The 17,336-nt window shown below is 47.8% G+C and overlaps 1 protein-coding gene across 2 annotated transcripts in view; it reads right to left on the bottom strand.

The window, feature by feature from the left end:
- DIP2B (DIP2 acetate--CoA ligase B (putative)) overlaps window positions 1-17,336 on the bottom strand; it is a 768,291-nt gene that overhangs the window by 151,963 nt on the left and 598,992 nt on the right. For both annotated transcript variants that reach the window (XM_085654541.1, XM_085654539.1), the window contains exon 30: window positions 1,694-1,824. In XM_085654541.1, coding sequence (XP_085510667.1) covers window positions 1,694-1,824 — 131 coding nt within the window. The remainder of the gene's footprint in view (window positions 1-1,693; window positions 1,825-17,336) is intronic.

Below are 17,336 nucleotides of genomic sequence, written 5' to 3'. Positions count from 1 at the left end.
TCCATGCCTTGAAAAGTTAGCCTCCATTTAGGTGGTGGTGGAGGCGTTTGAGTGGAATCTTTTGCAAGGATACATCTGGTGTGGGGGTTGATGTTGATCTGCTTTTGTTTCACGTCCAACTGTTCTTGTCTATGTAGGATTGGCTTCAGTGACATGTTGGACAGGACTAGGAGCTTGGCTTTGAAGATTTCGGCTCTGAACTAGATTTCGGCTTTGGCATCGAAGCTCCACTTGACGCCAACGAGGAGGACGTAGATGACGACGGCTGGCATCGATGGTTGACTAGGCTCTGGCTGTTGGTCTGGGGCCAAAGTACTCATGGCCGAAAACGTAGGATTGGTTTGAGCCGGATGGCGGGGTGTCTGAACCAATTAATCAATGTTGACCATGACAGGAAGACAGTAGTAGACCGAGGGCCTCTGACTGTGGATCCACAGGAGAAGTGCATCTCCTGGAAAGATTTGGATGACATATGGGGCAGGGGATAGCATACTCGCAGTTAGCTGAGCCGGTGTGACGTCCTTCATTTCCAGATTGACTTTGAGGTCAGAGTCGGAACTGCCCTCAATGGAAAAAGCCTCTTCCTCCGCAGCAGACTGTTGAAGGTGGCCTTCTTTCTCCTCTGCATGTTCTTCACCGAAGATGTCTGGATTGTCATTGATGATTCTGCACAACATTTCCAGGCGTTGTACGTGACGGTCCAGAAGAGTTTTCTTCAAGCAGACAGATTTGCAGGCAGCACAATCCGCTTCCCTTTTTTCAGGGTGACAAACACAGGTTACAGACCAAGTGTTGGCCAGTGTGGGGATACTTCGTGTGGCAACGGAAGAGCGTTCATTGCATCACCAGTTGAGCATTCTTTAAAGACTGTGATGGAGTTTGAAGGAGGTCCCAAAGGGCAAGGCCCAGCGAGGGCTGCGGTGGTAGTGAACTGAATCGAAGTAGAGGTAACTAGACATGCAAATGAGAAGACACTATTGAAAACAATACTGACAAAGGTAATGGGCTTGTGAACCAAAAGGCAAACCGTGACAGAGGCTACAATGGAACAAAGAAACAAACATCTGAACCAGACGGCAGAAGGAAACAATCTAACAGTGTAGCTGATGCCCATGTGTATTACGACCAAGAGGAGGAGTCACTCTACCTCGTGACTCAAAAGACTTCTTCGAAGAAAAACAACTCACACACATGTGGACGCAACACTAGATGGCAGAAGTATGCAAATCATGAGTTTCTACAACCACACATGCCTTGAACATAGTGATTTCTGCAAGGCAATTTGTGCACAAGTGTGATCAGGACAAAGTGGAATGCTCATTTTTATTAACAATGGACATTTGGAAAGGTTCTGTGGTGACTAGGAGCAAGCAATTGATGGTTTTGATCGATACAGGAAGGGGATGCTGGGGTGGAAACCTATTTGGATGTTTGATCTTTGAAATAAAGAAGTATAGGAATTACAAGCAGTTCTTTACAGAAAAGGTGTTGACAAGTGTTACTCATGTGTTGGGACTGTGCAGGAAACATCTCGTATTGGAACATATTTCAGAGGTGTTGCTAGAGTGTGTTACTTTAGGGGACAGCTGATGTAGATCCCTTGCTCCACCTTCTACTGTAGCTCTGAAGTGTTGCACTAGGAAACATTGCTAATCGATAGTTCACATACACCAGTAGAGTTTGCAATTCATACCTGCAAAGGCACCAGAGTGCAAAGCCGAGCCCGCAGTAAGGATCCAAGCAAATCGCTATCTGCCGGGACGAGTACAGCTCACACTGCAGCTTTATTGCTCTGCAAACTGCATTCACTGCTGCATGGGACATCTGGATCACGCAAGACAAATAAGAGAATATGTTGTCACTGGATAAAAAAGCCCATCACTCTGCAATGTATCGAACAAACACTTAACAAGCTTTCTGCAGATATGACAAACTTAAAACTGCTGCCCACTAGGCGGCAGAACTGAAGATCACTGTGCCCACACAGTCTGTACTATGTATGCACACCCTTCTATGCACTCCTTTACATACATGGCCCGCACATTTCTCAGTAAAAACCTGTTGATGGAAGTTTGATAGCTACACCATTACCCAATGAGAACTGATACAGTACCTGAGTCAACCCCATACTTTCACATCACTTTCTCCCACGTTCAAATTGTGGAAAATCTACCAAGAGCAGACACCACGCAGAGACAACACCATATTCCCAAAGGTTCAATCTAGTCCCTTGTCACATTTAACCTCTACATGGAGTCTTTCAAAATACACCAATAAGCCAAAACACAAGCTTTTTTTTAATGTCATCTCTTCTTCAGACATCCAATATTGCAGACATTGTTTGCATCTAAACCAGAGCAGTAGTTCAGTATTTATATGTATTAACAGGAACAGTAGTCTCTATGGTAAATAAAAAAAAACACAGAATGTTTTTCTTATTTTACAGACTTTATTGTCCAAAATTGCAAATCATAAATGAATCTAAACAATACATTTTAGTGAGGTGAAGAGGTGCTCATTCAGTGATACAATGAGAACATAATACACGTATCATCAATAATAGACACTGTTCATATATACAACTGTAATATAATCAACATGGGTCAAGTGCCAAATGTCAATAAAGTTTTAATCCCATAATAGTTAAGGGATTATCATTAAGACTGAGGGTAATGTTGGCCTGAGTCAAAGCACAACTGTCACAATAGGCGTGTTAAGCAGCCGGAACCAACAGCTCCCAAATGGGCCACTTAAAAATGCAATCAGGAGACACGGACATACAGCACAGCCACCACCGGAGTGCAAGGAAGCTAAACTGCTGTGTTTTTCAAAATCAATTGGCACCTGTGAGAAGGAATATGCTACTTACCAGTATGCATCTGTTCTTGGCATGTAGAGCTGCAGATCTATACACTGTGCATAGATAGCCATCTGGTGTTGGGCCCGGATGTTTGCAGTTTGTTTTTGTTCTTGGACAGTCTTTGGAAGTCACGAGTTCGGTGACTCCTCCTTCGGTCCGTACTGCGCATGGGCTTCGGCTCCATCCTCAGATTGTTTTTCGCCAGCAGGGAAAAGATGGAGCGTAGTGATAATAGTAAAGAAACCCATGTGTGTTGTATCTAAATAAGATAGACTGGAACGGATACAGGTAGCCGGGGAGGCGGGTGGGCGTGTATAGATCTGCAGCTCTACATGCCAAGAACAGATGCATACTGGTAAGTAGCATATTCCGTTCGAGGCATATGAGCTGCAGATTATACACTGTGCATAGATTATATAGCAGTACCTAACCCTAGCGGCGACCACCGGTATCCGTTGCAGTGGTTTGAAACAGTGTCTTTAGTACAGCCTGGCCCACACTAGCTTGTTGTTTGGAGTGCACGTCTACACAGTAATGTTTTGTGAAGGTGTGCGGTGTTGACCATGTGGCTGCTTTGCAGATGTCATCTAAGGGTATGTTCCCTAGAAAAGCCATAGAAGCCCCCATCTTTCTTGTAGAGTGGGCTTTAGGTGGAACAGATAATGTTCTTTTTGCTTTGTGATAGCAAATTTGTATACACTTTACAATCCACCTAGCTATCCCTGATTTTGAGATGGGGTTGCCTTTATGCGGTGGAGAGAAGGAGACAAAACAACTGTTTAGTCTTTCTGAAAGGTTGCGTTCTTTGTATGTAGTACAGTAAAGCCCTTTAAACATCAAGTGTATGTAGAGCCCTTTCCGCAACAGATTGAGGTTGCGAGAAAAAAAACGGTAATTCCACCGATTGATTAAGATGGAAGGGGGAAATGAACTTGGGCAGAAATTTTGGATTTGTGCGAAGTATCACCTTGCTGTGATGTATTTGTAAAAAGGGTTCTTGTATAGTGAACGCTAAGGGAAGTGATAGCTACGAGGAAAGCTGTTTTCCAAGTGAGGAACTGTAACTCACATTTATGCATTGGTTCGAAAGGCGGACCCATTAGCCTTGTAAGAACTACGTTTAGATTCCACACAGGTGAGGGTGGTGCCCTGGGCGGAATTACTCTTTTAAGGCCTTCCATGAAAGCTTTAATAGCAGGCACTCTGAAAAGTGATAAATGCTGTCTGTTTTGCAGGTAAGCAGCAATTGCTGCTAGGTGTAGACGGATGGATGAGTACGCCAGGTTACACCTTTGAAGATGGAGCAGATAGCATATGATGTGCTGTATGGATACATCTTAAGGGTCGATTGTATTGTTACGGCAGTAAACAACAAATCTCTTCCACTTTGCGGCATAGCATGCTCGAGTGGTAGGACGTCTAGCTTCCTTGATAATGTTCATGCAATCAGGGGGAAGGTTAAGGTATCCAAATTCTAAGATTTCAGGAGCCAGATCGCAAGGTTGAGCTGAGCTGGGTCCGGGTGCCTGATTTCTCCATGGTTCTGGGTTAGGAGGCATGGGGACAGGTGCAGTTTTTGATGTGGCACCACCGAGAGCTGTAGTAGTGTGGTGTACCACGGCTGCCTGGCTCATGTTGGAGCTACCAGAATGAGTGTGAGGGAGTGCTGTTGTAGCTTCCTTACCACTAATGGAATTAGCGGGAGAGGTGGAAAGGCGTATGCAAATTTGCCTGACCAGTTCATCCATATCGCATTGCCTTTGGACAATGGGTGTGGGTATCTGGCGGCGAAGCTTGGGCATTTTTTGTTTTCGTGGGTGGCGAAGAGGTCTATCTGAGGATGCCCCCACTTGTGAAAGAATGGGTGAAGAACTTGTGGATGCAGTTCCCATTCGTGCATTTGCTGCGTTTGTCTGCTGAGCAGATCTGCCATGGTGTTTTGTATACCTGGGACATGTTGTGCCAGGAGAAAGATTTTTTGTGGGATTGCCCATCTCCATATGCTCTGTGCTAAGCGAGAGAGCTGGGGAGAGTGTGTCCCCCCCTGTTTTTGAATATAATACATTGCAGTCATATTGTCTGTGCGAATGAGGACTGCCTTGGCTGAGATTTGTTTCTGAAACGATTTCAGGGCTAGAAAGATCACCAATAACTCCAGATGGTTGATGTGGAGTAACCTTTGTTGTGGCATCCATACACCTTGTACTGTGAGGTGTAATAGGTGCGCTCCCCAGCCGGAGAGCGATGCGTCTGTTGTTAGAATCACCTGAGGAACCGGGTCCAGGAACGGTCGCCCTTTGGAAAGGTTTGTGGTGTTCCACCACTGCAGAGAGCGATGGGTGCGACCGTCCACCAACACCAGATTCGTCAGCTGTCCCTGGCCTGGTTCCACTGGCGTGCTAGGCACTCTTGGAGTGGACGCATGTGAAGTCTTGCATGAGGCACTATGAAGATGCAAGATGCCATCATCCCTCATCACTCTACGGAGTCCGTAGTCCTTTCGGTCCTGGACAACCTCAGGGAGGGAATGGACACTAACCAGACCCAGGCCCTGGTCCTCCTCGATCTCTCAGCCGCCTTTGACACGGTTGATCATACCATCTTGCTTTCCCGTGCCAGGGCGGCGGGGATCGGGGGCACCGCGCTGGTATGGTTATCCTCCTTCCTGAGGGACCGCACCCAGGCAGTTCGCCTGGGTGATTTTTCTGCGGACTTTCGGAAAGTTCAGTGCGGGGTCCCCCAAGGCTCCTCCCTTTCACCTCTCTTGTTTAATCTTTACATCGCCCCTCTTATTTTCTCACTGCAGCAAATGGAGGTCACCGTATTTAATTATGCGGATGACCTCCAACTTGTCTTTAATCTGTCTTCTTCCCCCGCCTCTGTTCTCAACTTCCAATCTATCATGATTCATATCAGAGACTGGATGAACCACAACCATCTGAAACTCAACCCAGACAAGACTGAACTGGTGTTGACGGGTGGCGCATCCAGCCCCTGGTCCTCCTTGTTTTGGCCCCCTTCTCTTGGCTCTCCACCGGTCCCCTCTACCTCAGTAAAAACTTTAGGCATTAATCTCAATTCTCAACTCACCCTTCACTCCCAGATTAGTTCTGTGGTTTCTTCTTCTTTTCTTTCACTGCGCACTATACGCAAGGTGTCCCGTTTTTTTTTTGTTTTTTTTCTTTTGACGCCCTAAAACTGATCACCTTGGCAATGGTCATCTCCCGCCTGGATTACGGCAACGCCTTATATGCAAGTATACCTGCATATAGCTTAAGGCGTCTGCAGCTGATCCAAAACCAGGCGGCGCGCCTGGTGTTTAAATTACCAAAGTCTCACCACGTCACTCCCCTCCTTAAGTCCCTACACTGGCTCCCTGTCCGCGCGCGGGTCCAGTTTAAGCTGGCTTCCATCACCCACCAAGCACGAATGGGCACGGCCCCGGCTTTTATTTCATCTGAGATCATTCCTTATGTTCCCTCTAGGGACCTGCGCTCATCCACTCAATACCTTCTCAAAATTCCGCGGTTCCGGAGGAAGAAATGGGGAGGATCGAAATTTGCGACCCTTGCTCCACTCTTCTGGAACTCCCTGCCTCTCGAGCTCAGAGCCTTAACTCTTTATCCGCAATTCCGAAAACAGCTCAAAGCTCACTTGTTAACAAAAATTTTTAACTAGCCCATTAGCAGTTCTGTTTCCCTTTAACTCAGCTTCGGCTTCCATCGCCCTGATTCCTGTTAGTTGCAGCGCCATGAAACCGCCGGTGAACGTGCGCTTTATAATAATTTTAAATTCAAATTTAAATTCAAATTCCTATTAGTTTCATGAACACTCTTGCTGGGAGAGAGTGCTGAAGGAGGAACCTTTGGCGCAAGGCTTGTATGCTTGCGATTCTGGTTGGGTTGGGATAGGCTATAGCTTTGAGGTGTCTATAGTGGCACCGAGGTATTGCTTTGTGTGTGACGGTATCAAGTGGGACTTTTGGTGGTTCACCGTGAAGCCTAGCTGGTGGAGTAGTTGGATGGTAGTGTTTGTATGCTGCACACACTGGTGGTAGGACGCGGCTTTTATGAGCCAGTCGTCCAGGTAGGGGAAGACGTGAATGTTCTGTCTTCTGAGGTGTGCCGCCACTACTGCCAGGCATTTGGTTGTGACCCCGAAGGGGAGAACCTTGAACTGATAATGTTGGCCGTCCACCACAAATCTGAGGTACTTTCTGTGAGCAGGGTGTATTGGAATATGAAAGTATGCATCTTTCAAATCCAGTGTAGTGAGAAAGTCGTCCTGACAGAGGAGTGGGAGAACTTGTTGGAGAGTTACCATGTGAAAATGGTCTGAATGGATATATGCATTTAGAGGCCGGAGGTCTAGAATGGGCCGTAGGGTCTTGTCTTTCTTTGGTATCAGAAAGTACAGAGAGTAGACCCCTAAAGTTTGCTGATTGACAGGGACCTGCTCTATAGCTTGTTTTTGCAGGAGGGAGAGTACCTCTTGTTTCAGAAGTGTGGTATGTTCTTGTGACATCACACGGTGTCTGGGTGGAATATTTGGGGGGGTAGAAGTTAGTTCGAGACAGTACCCTGACCGAATAATTTGGGTCATCCATTTGTCTGATGTTATGGTCTCCCAGGTTTGAAGGAAGTCTTGTAGTCTGCCCCCGACCGGAGTGGAATGGTCTGGGGGGAGCGGGGGAAAGTCATTATGTGGGCGGTGTGGCAGAACGGGCGGTGTTGGTTTTGCCCCTGCCTTTATTATTGTTTCCTCGATATCCACCTCTTTGATAGCCCTTTGTGAAGGTATTCTGAGGAGGGGACTTATAGGACGTGGAGGCGTTATCGGAAGAGTAACCTCTGCCAGAGCCTCGAAAGGAGGAACGGCGAAAGGCGCGTCTAGTGCTCCCATAGACTGCGCCGTATCTGTATCCTTCTTCATTTTTTCCAGGGCTTCGTCTACTTTTGGGCCAAATAAGTGTTGTTGGTCAAAAGGGTGGTTCAATATAGATGCTTGGACCTCTGGTTTAAAGCCTGAGATCCTGAGCCAGGCGTGGCGGCGAAGCAGAACACTGGTGTTTATAGCCCTGGAAGCTGTGTCTGCTGCGTCAAGTGCACATTTGATAGAGGTGTTGGTAATAATCTTTTCCTCTTGTATCAGATCATGAGCCTTATGTTTATATTTCTCTGGGAGATGTTGCATGAGAGCCTCCAGCTCATCATAGTGCGCTCTGTCGTACCGCGCCAGCAGCGCCTGCGTGTTGGCGATGCGCCACATATTGGCAGCTTGCGAGGCAGTGCGTTTGCCTGACGCGTCTAAGAGCTTGGACTCCTTATCGGGTGGTGGAGCCTCACCAGATGACTGAGAGTTGGAGCGCTTCCTAGCTGTGGATACCACTAATGAGTCTAGGGGTGCAGGTCCTTTAATATAGGCAGGATCTGTGGGGGCTGCCTTGTATTTCTTTTCTATTCTGGGGTTTAAGACCCTAGCCCTGACGGGGTCTTTGAAAACCTCTGTTGCATGTTTGGTCACCCCTTTAAGCATGGGTAATATAGCGGTGGATTTATCTGCTATGTCAAAGGTGTCAAGTAGGAAGTCTTCCTCAACTGGATCACTGTGTAACTCCACCCCATGATAATGTGCCGCCCGTTGTAAGAGGTGGTGGAACCCCAGGGAGTCCTCTGATGGAGATGGCCTGGATGGATAAAGATCATCCTGAGGCACATCTGGGACATCTGGATTGTGATAATCCTCCCATGGGTCTGGTGTTCCCGGAGGAGTGGGGTCCTGCGGGGCATCTGGTGGATCATAGTATGGATCCCCTTGGTCATCAGGGTCTGGAGACGGGGTTGGAGAGCGATGAGGCAAGGGTGGAGAAGGTGGGGGCGGAGATGGAGGGAGTGGAGGAGGTGGAGGTGGTGGGGAGGGTACTCTGAATGGGGATGTGGCAGAGTACTTCCGTTTTGGCGGTGGAGGAGGAGTTGGCTTGTCTAAATGTCTTTTCTTGGAAGACAAAGTTAAATGTCCAGTCTTTGGATCCTTTGTTAAAGTCTTTTGAAGAGGATCTGGTGTGAAAAGCTCCTCCGGCACCGATTCCTCTATCGGTGCCGATGTTTTCGGAACCGACGGCTTCGTTGGTTTATCCGCGCCATGCTTTCTCGGGGCCTCCGATTTTTTGTTCGACGCCGAGGCAGGCTTCGACACGGAAGCGTCGGTGCCGAGGGGTTTATGTTTGGTCGGCACCAAGAGGCCAGGTTTCGACACCGACGGCTTCGGCACGGAGCTTGGTGTGGTTTTCTTCGGTGCCGAAGGGTGTTTTTCGGCGCCGCTAGGAGGCTGGCTCGAGCCCGAGCCGCCAGGAGACTTGTGATGCTTTTTCACCGGGCCCGAAGGTGGGGTGATGGAAGCGGTATGCTTGGTTTTCCCTAGGCCCGGAGGTGAAGGGGTAACCGGAGTCTCTTTTGGTATGGGCGCGGGAGGGGGTAGAGTACTCACGACCCTCTGCGCCGGTGTGATCTCCTCCACGTCAGAGTCGTCGGCCTCGGAAGCGCTGACGACATCGTCCTCCCGTTTGGTGTGCTGCTGTCCCGAAGCTCCGGTGTCTTCCCTGAAGAGGTCAGGTGGAGCCGAGGTCGATGAGTGCCCCATGGTGCGTCGAGCTCGTCGATCCCGAATAGTCTTTTTCGATCGAAAAGACTTGCAGGCGGGGCAGTCTCGGGCCTCGTGTTCGGGACAGAGGCAGAGGTTGCACACCTGATGGAGATCGGTGTGGGGAAATTTAGACCCACATTTTGGGCACTTCTTGAAGGGAGTCCTTTCCATTGGCCGAGACCGGAGTCGAGATAGGCCCGAAGGCCGCTGCTGATGCCTGGAATCGACGAAGTGCCGAAGAGAGAGATGAAGAAGCCGATTTCGTCTAAAGAATCTCGATGGACGAGGATTTTTCATCGAAGGTCGAACTGGAAAGGTTCGAAGCCGGAGCACAAAGTATCACATCCGAGCCCGATGGCGGAAAAAAAACAATCTGAGGATGGAGCCGAAGCCCATGCCAGTACGGACCGAAGGAGGAGTCACCGAACTCGTGACTTCCAAAGACTGTCCAAGAACAAAAACAAACTGCAAACATCCGGCGCCCAACACCAGATGGCGATCTATGCACAGTGTATAATCTGCAGCTCATATGCCTCGAACAGTGGGTTTCTGTTGCAGTAAACCCCCACCCCCCCTTTTTAGGTCTTGCCTGAGCCAGCTCATGCGCTGCCTCAGGCGAGACATTTGGTAAGTGGGTTTTCAAAGTGCTACCCACTGGCTTTTGCTGGCCTAAAGCTTGCGTTCACGCGAGCGTGAACGTGCACAGCTTTCAGCACCATCTGGAGCATGATTACTTTTACTTTTGGCGCTGCAGCGCGCGCATCACTCACGTGTTTGCCGGCGCACGCGCGCCCCTGCTTTCACATTTGCTGTCTTGTTCTGTTATTTCTATTTGTGTATTTGGACTCGAATCCGATACGATCTCTATCATTCTACTCGCGATGAACGGACTCGGCCACACATTAACTTGATGTTGTAACCTTCCGACTGCTTGATGGCGCTGCTAGCATGCAAATAACAAAAGAACAGCTTGAAATTAACTGATCTGCTAATAAAGCACCCAATAGACTGAGTCGCTAATGGCATCAGGCTTCTTGTATAAAACTGTTGTAACCAAATGATAACGGAGTCCATTATTAATGACCCTTTCGGTGAAATGCCCCCCACCTGATGTTTAGACATCATGGTCTATTCAGTGTGTGTTATAAAACATACCGTTGTGATTAATGACATCACAACCGTCATCAGGGACCTCTTCATTTATATTTCTGATGGGGCTAATACGTGCTTTCTGCCTTGGATATATTTTGAATAGGGGTCTGCTGCAATTCTGCAGCCTTCGCATAGGTCTATGAAGGTTACAAAGTATAAATCTTTGCCTCATCCTGTATAAACCATGAAATGTGTGAATTTATATCACAAATGCCCTTATTTAATACTGAAAAAATAGTTCTGCATAAACTATACTTTGCAGACAACGTATCTTTTTCTTCCACGTAACGCTAATGCACGTAGAAATGTAGTGCCAAATGTACACTTACAGAGAAAAAAACTGCATACGTTTTCCTTTTGTATGTAGAAGAGCTCTGCAGCAGGTAGGCTTGCTGGGAAACATCTGTATGTATCCTGTGTACGGAATCTATTCCATCTTGGGCTGGCTGTGTCCGACTAGAGGGAAGCGGATCTTGCTATGCAGTCAAAATTCCTCTCTTTTGCAGTGTGGAGACAGCATTTGCAAAGGTAAATCACGAATAATGGCAAATTTAACAAAGGTTATCAAAATGAAAGATTGCAAAACTTTGCTGCAGAAAAACAAGCACACAGAATAAACACTCCTTACGTTGAAGTACATTGCATTAGGGCCCTGCATCGCTTCTGAATCTGCAGCACCGGGGGAAACAACCAACAAGCATTGGCATAGCCAATAGGTCTTGCCTTTGGGACCTTATAAGTGTTTATCCATGCAACAGTTGATGTTGTTGAACCAAGGATATTGTGCTGAATAACTAAATACTTATAAGGTCCCAAAGGACAGACCTATTGGCTATGCCAATGCTTGTTTATTTTTGTTGCCAGACTACTGATGCTCTTTGACTTGATGTGCACCCCCAATAATCCCTAGGGAGGAAAGGGTCTCCAGACCCTTAACTCCAAGAAACAACCCATGGGGACCTAGAAGCCACACAGGTGGTACAGGTCCCAGTGAGGACATTGAGGGCAGCCTCAATGAGGAGGACAGCCTTTTAGCAAGGCTGGCCAAAAGATTGGCTCTAGAGCCCAGACTCCTGGCTCTAGAAAAAGAAAGAAAGGAGATGGGTTTAGCACCCATCAATGGTGGCAGTAATACAAATAATAAGGACACAGAGCAATCTTATGATGCTAAAATCCCCAAAGGGATTGTCCCAATATGAGGACGGTGATGATATCACCAAGTGGTTTACAGCCTTTGAGAGGGCTTGTGAAGCCTGGAGGGTGAAGAAGACTTTCTGGGGGGCACTCCTTCGGGAACTATTCTCTGGTAACTGCAGAGACAGACTACTGACCCTCTCTGGGTCAGATGCTGGGTCTTATGACCTCATGAAGAGAACTCTGATTGAGGGATTTGGACTCACCACTGAGGAGTATAGAATTAGATTCAGGGGGGCTCACAAAACCCAGAACCAGTCCTGGATTGATTTTGCAGACTACTCAGTAAAGACACTGGGTGGCTGGTTAACTGGAAACAATGTGCATGACTTTAATGGAATTTACAACCTATTTATGAAGGAACACATATTAAGTAACTGCATTGATGAAAAGTTGCATCAGTTTCTGGAAGACCTAGGTCCACTTTCTCCCCAAGAGTTGGGAAAGAAGGCAAACCACTGGGTCAAAACAAGGGTACCTAGGACGTCCACTGGGGGTGACCAAAAGAAAGGGGTCACAAAGCCTCCCCAGAAGAAAGATAGTGAACCCCTTAAAGAAAAGAGTAAGGAGTCCCAGGTAGCCCCTGTGAGAAACTGCCATCTTTCTTGCATGGTATGCCCCCACTTTTTGCTGAATTGCTGAATGTACTTTGACTGAGTGTGCCCTGGACTCCTGTCAATCAGGTGCCCAGGGCCTATGTTCCTTCCCTAAACACACAAAACCCAAATTGTCAGCCCCTGGTAAATGGTACCCTAGGTACCCAGGGCCTTGTGACCAGGGAAGGCCTCTAAGGGCTGCAGCACTCATTGTGCCACCCTTAGAGGCCCTGTACCCTTACACACACACACTGCCCTTGCAGGCTGGGTGTAAGACAAAAAGTCGACATGGCACACATCCTTGTGTGGCATGCCCATCACCTACACTGCCATGGCATATATCAGCCACCCCTCTAGCTGGGTGCCCTATGCCAATGGTGTGGACACAGGAGCAGGAGCCCTGTGCCCCTACCGTACCCAGGTCCACACCTGGGCACTGTAAGTGCAGTGCTGCCATTTAAGAGTACATGGTGCTGAGAGCTTGTCAAACACGAACTCCACAGCACAATAATGGCAACACTGAAGACTGAGAAGTTTGGTATCAAACTTCTCAGCACATTAAACCCACACTGATGCCAGTGTGGGATTTAATGTACCAAGCACCACAGAGGGCATCTTAGAGATGCCCCCTAAAACCTAACCTACAATCCACGTCTGTTCTGAGGCTGCCACACAGCAGACATGTTGCTGGACCCCTGGGTAGGAGAGCCCCTGCTCTCCTGGGCCTGCAACAATGCACATCCTGGGCGAGGTGCTAAATCTCCTCCCCAGGGATGGGCAGGGGGAAGCTTCAAAGGCATGCCGCCTCTGTGAGCTTCCCCAGGCCACTGCAACCCCCTACTCTGGCGGGAAGCTTGGCCGGAAACCCCAAATAGGGACAGGGGATGTGCCAGCCTGCCAACCCCACCCCTCAGGTGAGGGAGGCGAGGTGAAGCACATTTCCGGGCTCTCGCCATCTTGAAGATGGGAAGCCCTACCCTATCAGGACTAGGCTACTGCCCCCCTCCCACAGGAGAGAGGAAGGATAGGGGGTGTACCCACCCCAGGACAGGGACCCATTGGTCCCTGCCCTTCACCTACCTGTAACGCCCCTAAATCTAGTATTTAGGGGCACCCTGAACCTTCCTTCCCCAGATTCCAGATTCCAAAAATCCGAAAAAGAGCTAGAAGAAAGAAGACCTGCCCTGCAGCTGCTAAGAAGAGGAAGACACAAACTGCTTTGGCCCCAGCCCTACCGGCCTGTCGACCCTCGAACCTGCTCCTGCTCCAACCCGGCACCTCTTGTGGCCAGCAACCTCACAAACCCCGGAGGACCTGGCTACCTTTTGACTCTAAGTCCCTGGGACTCCCATGAGTAGAGGCTCTACTCAAAATCTACTTCCAATCCCTGGCAGCAGCCCGGAACCACGAACCCAGCACACTCTGCACCAGCCAAGTCTGGCCTGTGCCGGAGTGAACATAGACCACGAGGACGACCCCACGGCGACTGTGACCCCGAGTCCGGCACCCAAGGACCTCCCCCGACACCCCAGAAGAAGCTTGCAGCCTCAGAACAAGGTGCCCCCCCAACCGCGATCAACAGAAGATAAGATTTCCCGACACCAAAAGGCACCCCTGCACCCGGCGCCCCGCGGCCCCCTGTGCCCAATCCCGGGGTACCTACCTATCCTCCAACTACCCAACTTACCTCTCGAAGTGGTGGTGGCACCTGAAGAATCCTCGTCCCCGAGCTTGCAGTCTTTTTCTAAACCGGAGATTTCCCATTGAAATCAATTGAGCGATTAAAGGCTCAAAAGCACCCTGCACCCAGCCGCCCGAGTGGCCCTGGCAGTGCAACCTCTACACCTATCTACTTCCCCACTTGCCCTGAGTAAGTGACCAGGAGCCCAGCTCCCACAGCCACGTGGCCTGCTAGTCAGCAGCCGCCAACCAAGGCCCCCCTATCCCTCATAGGATAACATAGGGCCTAACTCTCTCTGCACCCGGCCGCCCTAGTGCCGCTGGGAGTGAACCAACTGTACCTACCTGACCCGGGGGGACCCCTGAGTCTATGCCCAGAACCTCAACTCTGCCAGTCGAGAACTTACCTTTAAACCGATAACTCAATTTTCTTCATAGGGTAACATTGACTGGCTTTTTCCTGAAATTTGGACTTTTCAAAATTAAAAATATTCACCAAAAATCAGCCGAGTAACGAAAACGAAAATACTCACCTGCTCTTAGGTGAGCTCCCAGTGCTGGATCTTGGTGCCCAGCACTGACTCTGAAAACTACTTACAACTGTACTTACCAGTAACCCAATTTTCTTCTGTCAATTTCTGCAAACTTCAAATATTCTTTAAAAACTGTATAATTTCTGAAAACGTAATTACTTACCTGTTTTGGATAAAGGTCCCAGTACTGAGTCTAGGCACCCACTACTGGATTACAAAAGTAACGAGAACATACTATACCTGTAACTTGAATTTTCTGCCATAGGGAATCATTGACTGTTTTCTATGAAATTTTTTCTAAGTGTCAACTTTTAAAATAGCAAATATTGTCTAAAAATCATCACAGTAATTAAGTCGACTTTTATCACTTGATTCCAAGTACTGACCCTGGACTGAATCTAGGATCCAGTCCTGGAATTCCAAAAGTAATCCTAAAACTAATCTGTGGCAAATAACATGAAACTTCCATTAAACTTAATGCATTATTGTGTTTAAAATAGTGTTGCCTATTGCAACCACTTGTAACTGTTTACAAAAGTCAATTGCATATTGCAAAAGTCTTTATATAAAGCATCTCATTCTGAGAAAGTATATTTTAAATCCAATTGTTGGTTCTAAAATAAAACAAGCATATATTTTTTATATATAAACCATTGGCCTAGAGTTCAGTTATTGAGTGTGTGAGACCCAGAGGCGTAGCTAGAGTTTGTGGCGCCCGGGGCTATCCCTCAGATTGTCTCCTCTGGTAGGGGGGGTTGCTGGGGAAAAAGGACGGCAGGCACTTGAAAGAGATCCGAGAGACACGTAGTATCGCCGCTAATAGTTACCTCGATAATGCAAGTTACATGCACATACATGACACGGTCCAAGGCTACACAGCTGAATACACCGGCGACTGGCAGTACAAAAAGAACACAGACTGCATGATCTATCTGGGGACTCAGAAAAACCGTATGTGACATCCATCAGAGAGCTGCGTGAACAATTACCTGGTAATCCCCTCAGCACAATGCAAACATGCACATACATGACACTGTTCAGGGATCCATCATCTACAGCTGACATTAAATGACCATTCATCATGGTCCACCCATTAAAGCAGTGCACTTTGTGATCTGCATGGTACATGTTCTTTGCAGCAGGCACATTAACCCTCTGTGTTACCTTTCCAGGAGTTAACCCTTCCACTAGACAAAACTGGGATCTTTCACTAGGAAGAACATTAATCACCGAAGTTATCATGACATTTTTATTGTTTCTGAAAATTGCTGGAGGCCAGGAAGGAGGCAGCAATTTTTTTAAAACCATAATATACTTGCAAACACTACGCACCCACCCGAAATGGGTACCCAGTGCGGTCACACTGTTCGCACCGCCCGAACCTGCTCAAGTTTCATGTGTCCTCAGTGACAGAGTCACAGTGACTGGATCACTGTTGCTCTAGGGTGTGCTGCTTCGTAGGCCTGCCTGCAAGACTGGAGATGAACTTCAGTATGGATTGTGGTGGACAGGCCTTCAAGGTTAACTCACAATTGACACCACTAGGCTACACCTGCTTGTGCTAAGACATCAAGCCTTCTAAGGTCTAGTGGGGCCTTCTAAGGTCTAGCATGGGAATATGCTCCCTCAGTAGAGTGGTCTGGTGGACTGGTCATGAAGGCTGAACCCAGTTCCCCAGTTACAAATTCGACAGCTCTGGCCATAGTGCCACATCCTCTCCCCCACTGAACACCATACTGCCCCACTGAGAGAAACTCGCACTGCCTTCAGCTACAACCTAATTGTGCCCGCTATAAACACTTGGATGTGGCTCAATTCAAATTATGCACTTGATAAGAGTAATATGCTGCCTAAAAAACAAAAGTGAAAGCAAACACTTATAGGGAATGCAAGATTAAGTAAAGCATGTGAAATGTAAGCAGAAACAACTTGGTTACCTTAACGATCTCTCACTCACTATTCAGAAATCTGCGAGTGGTTTTACCTGAAAAGTTAAGGACATGACTACAGGGCCCTGAAGGGAACCATTTCAAAGTCCATTGCTTATATCCTTACAAAACGTAAGCAGTATGGTTTAAAAAGACCACATCCATAAACACAGAGCCATGGTACACATTTTGTTTTCCAATCCACCCATCAACCAGGTATTGCAGTCCCGCCAGGAATGGTTGCACTTTCCCACCTGGGAACAAAAATGCTGTTCAAAGAAAGACTAGAAAACAAAAGTACTGCTTGACTGGCAAACTCTGTAAAGTGAGACTGATGTATTTGGATATGAATCAAACCAATCTGGCCACTTTGCAACTGTCTTGCTTTATTTAGGTATGTATTTATTTTTCATATTACAAACCTTCTATTTCTCTCCATCCCGCTGCACTTTGGAATAGAAAAATGTCAGAAAAAGGGCATTTCCCGCAAGAGGGTTTTTCTTTTTTGGATCCATTTCACAGGGAAGCAACTAAATGAAAGAAGGAAAGAGAGGTTGTGAACCGTTTCTTCAAGTCACGGTTTTCAGAAAGTAAGGAGCAAGACAGAAAGAGAGAGAATAATAGGAAGAGAGGGGGGGACAGCTGCCAGCACAAAAAAGAAGAGGACATTGCCCGAGTCCTATTCCTTCTCTGCCCGTCCCCGAACGTCCACAAAAGCAAGCCGAGCCTTATCTGAATGCCTTTGTCTGCC

Source organism: Triturus cristatus, chromosome 4_1 (genome assembly GCF_964204655.1).
Source record: "Triturus cristatus chromosome 4_1, aTriCri1.1, whole genome shotgun sequence".
Lineage (NCBI taxonomy): Eukaryota > Metazoa > Chordata > Amphibia > Caudata > Salamandridae > Triturus > Triturus cristatus.
Note: the sequence above shows the minus strand (reverse complement) of the source record. Positions and strands in the feature narration are given on the sequence as shown.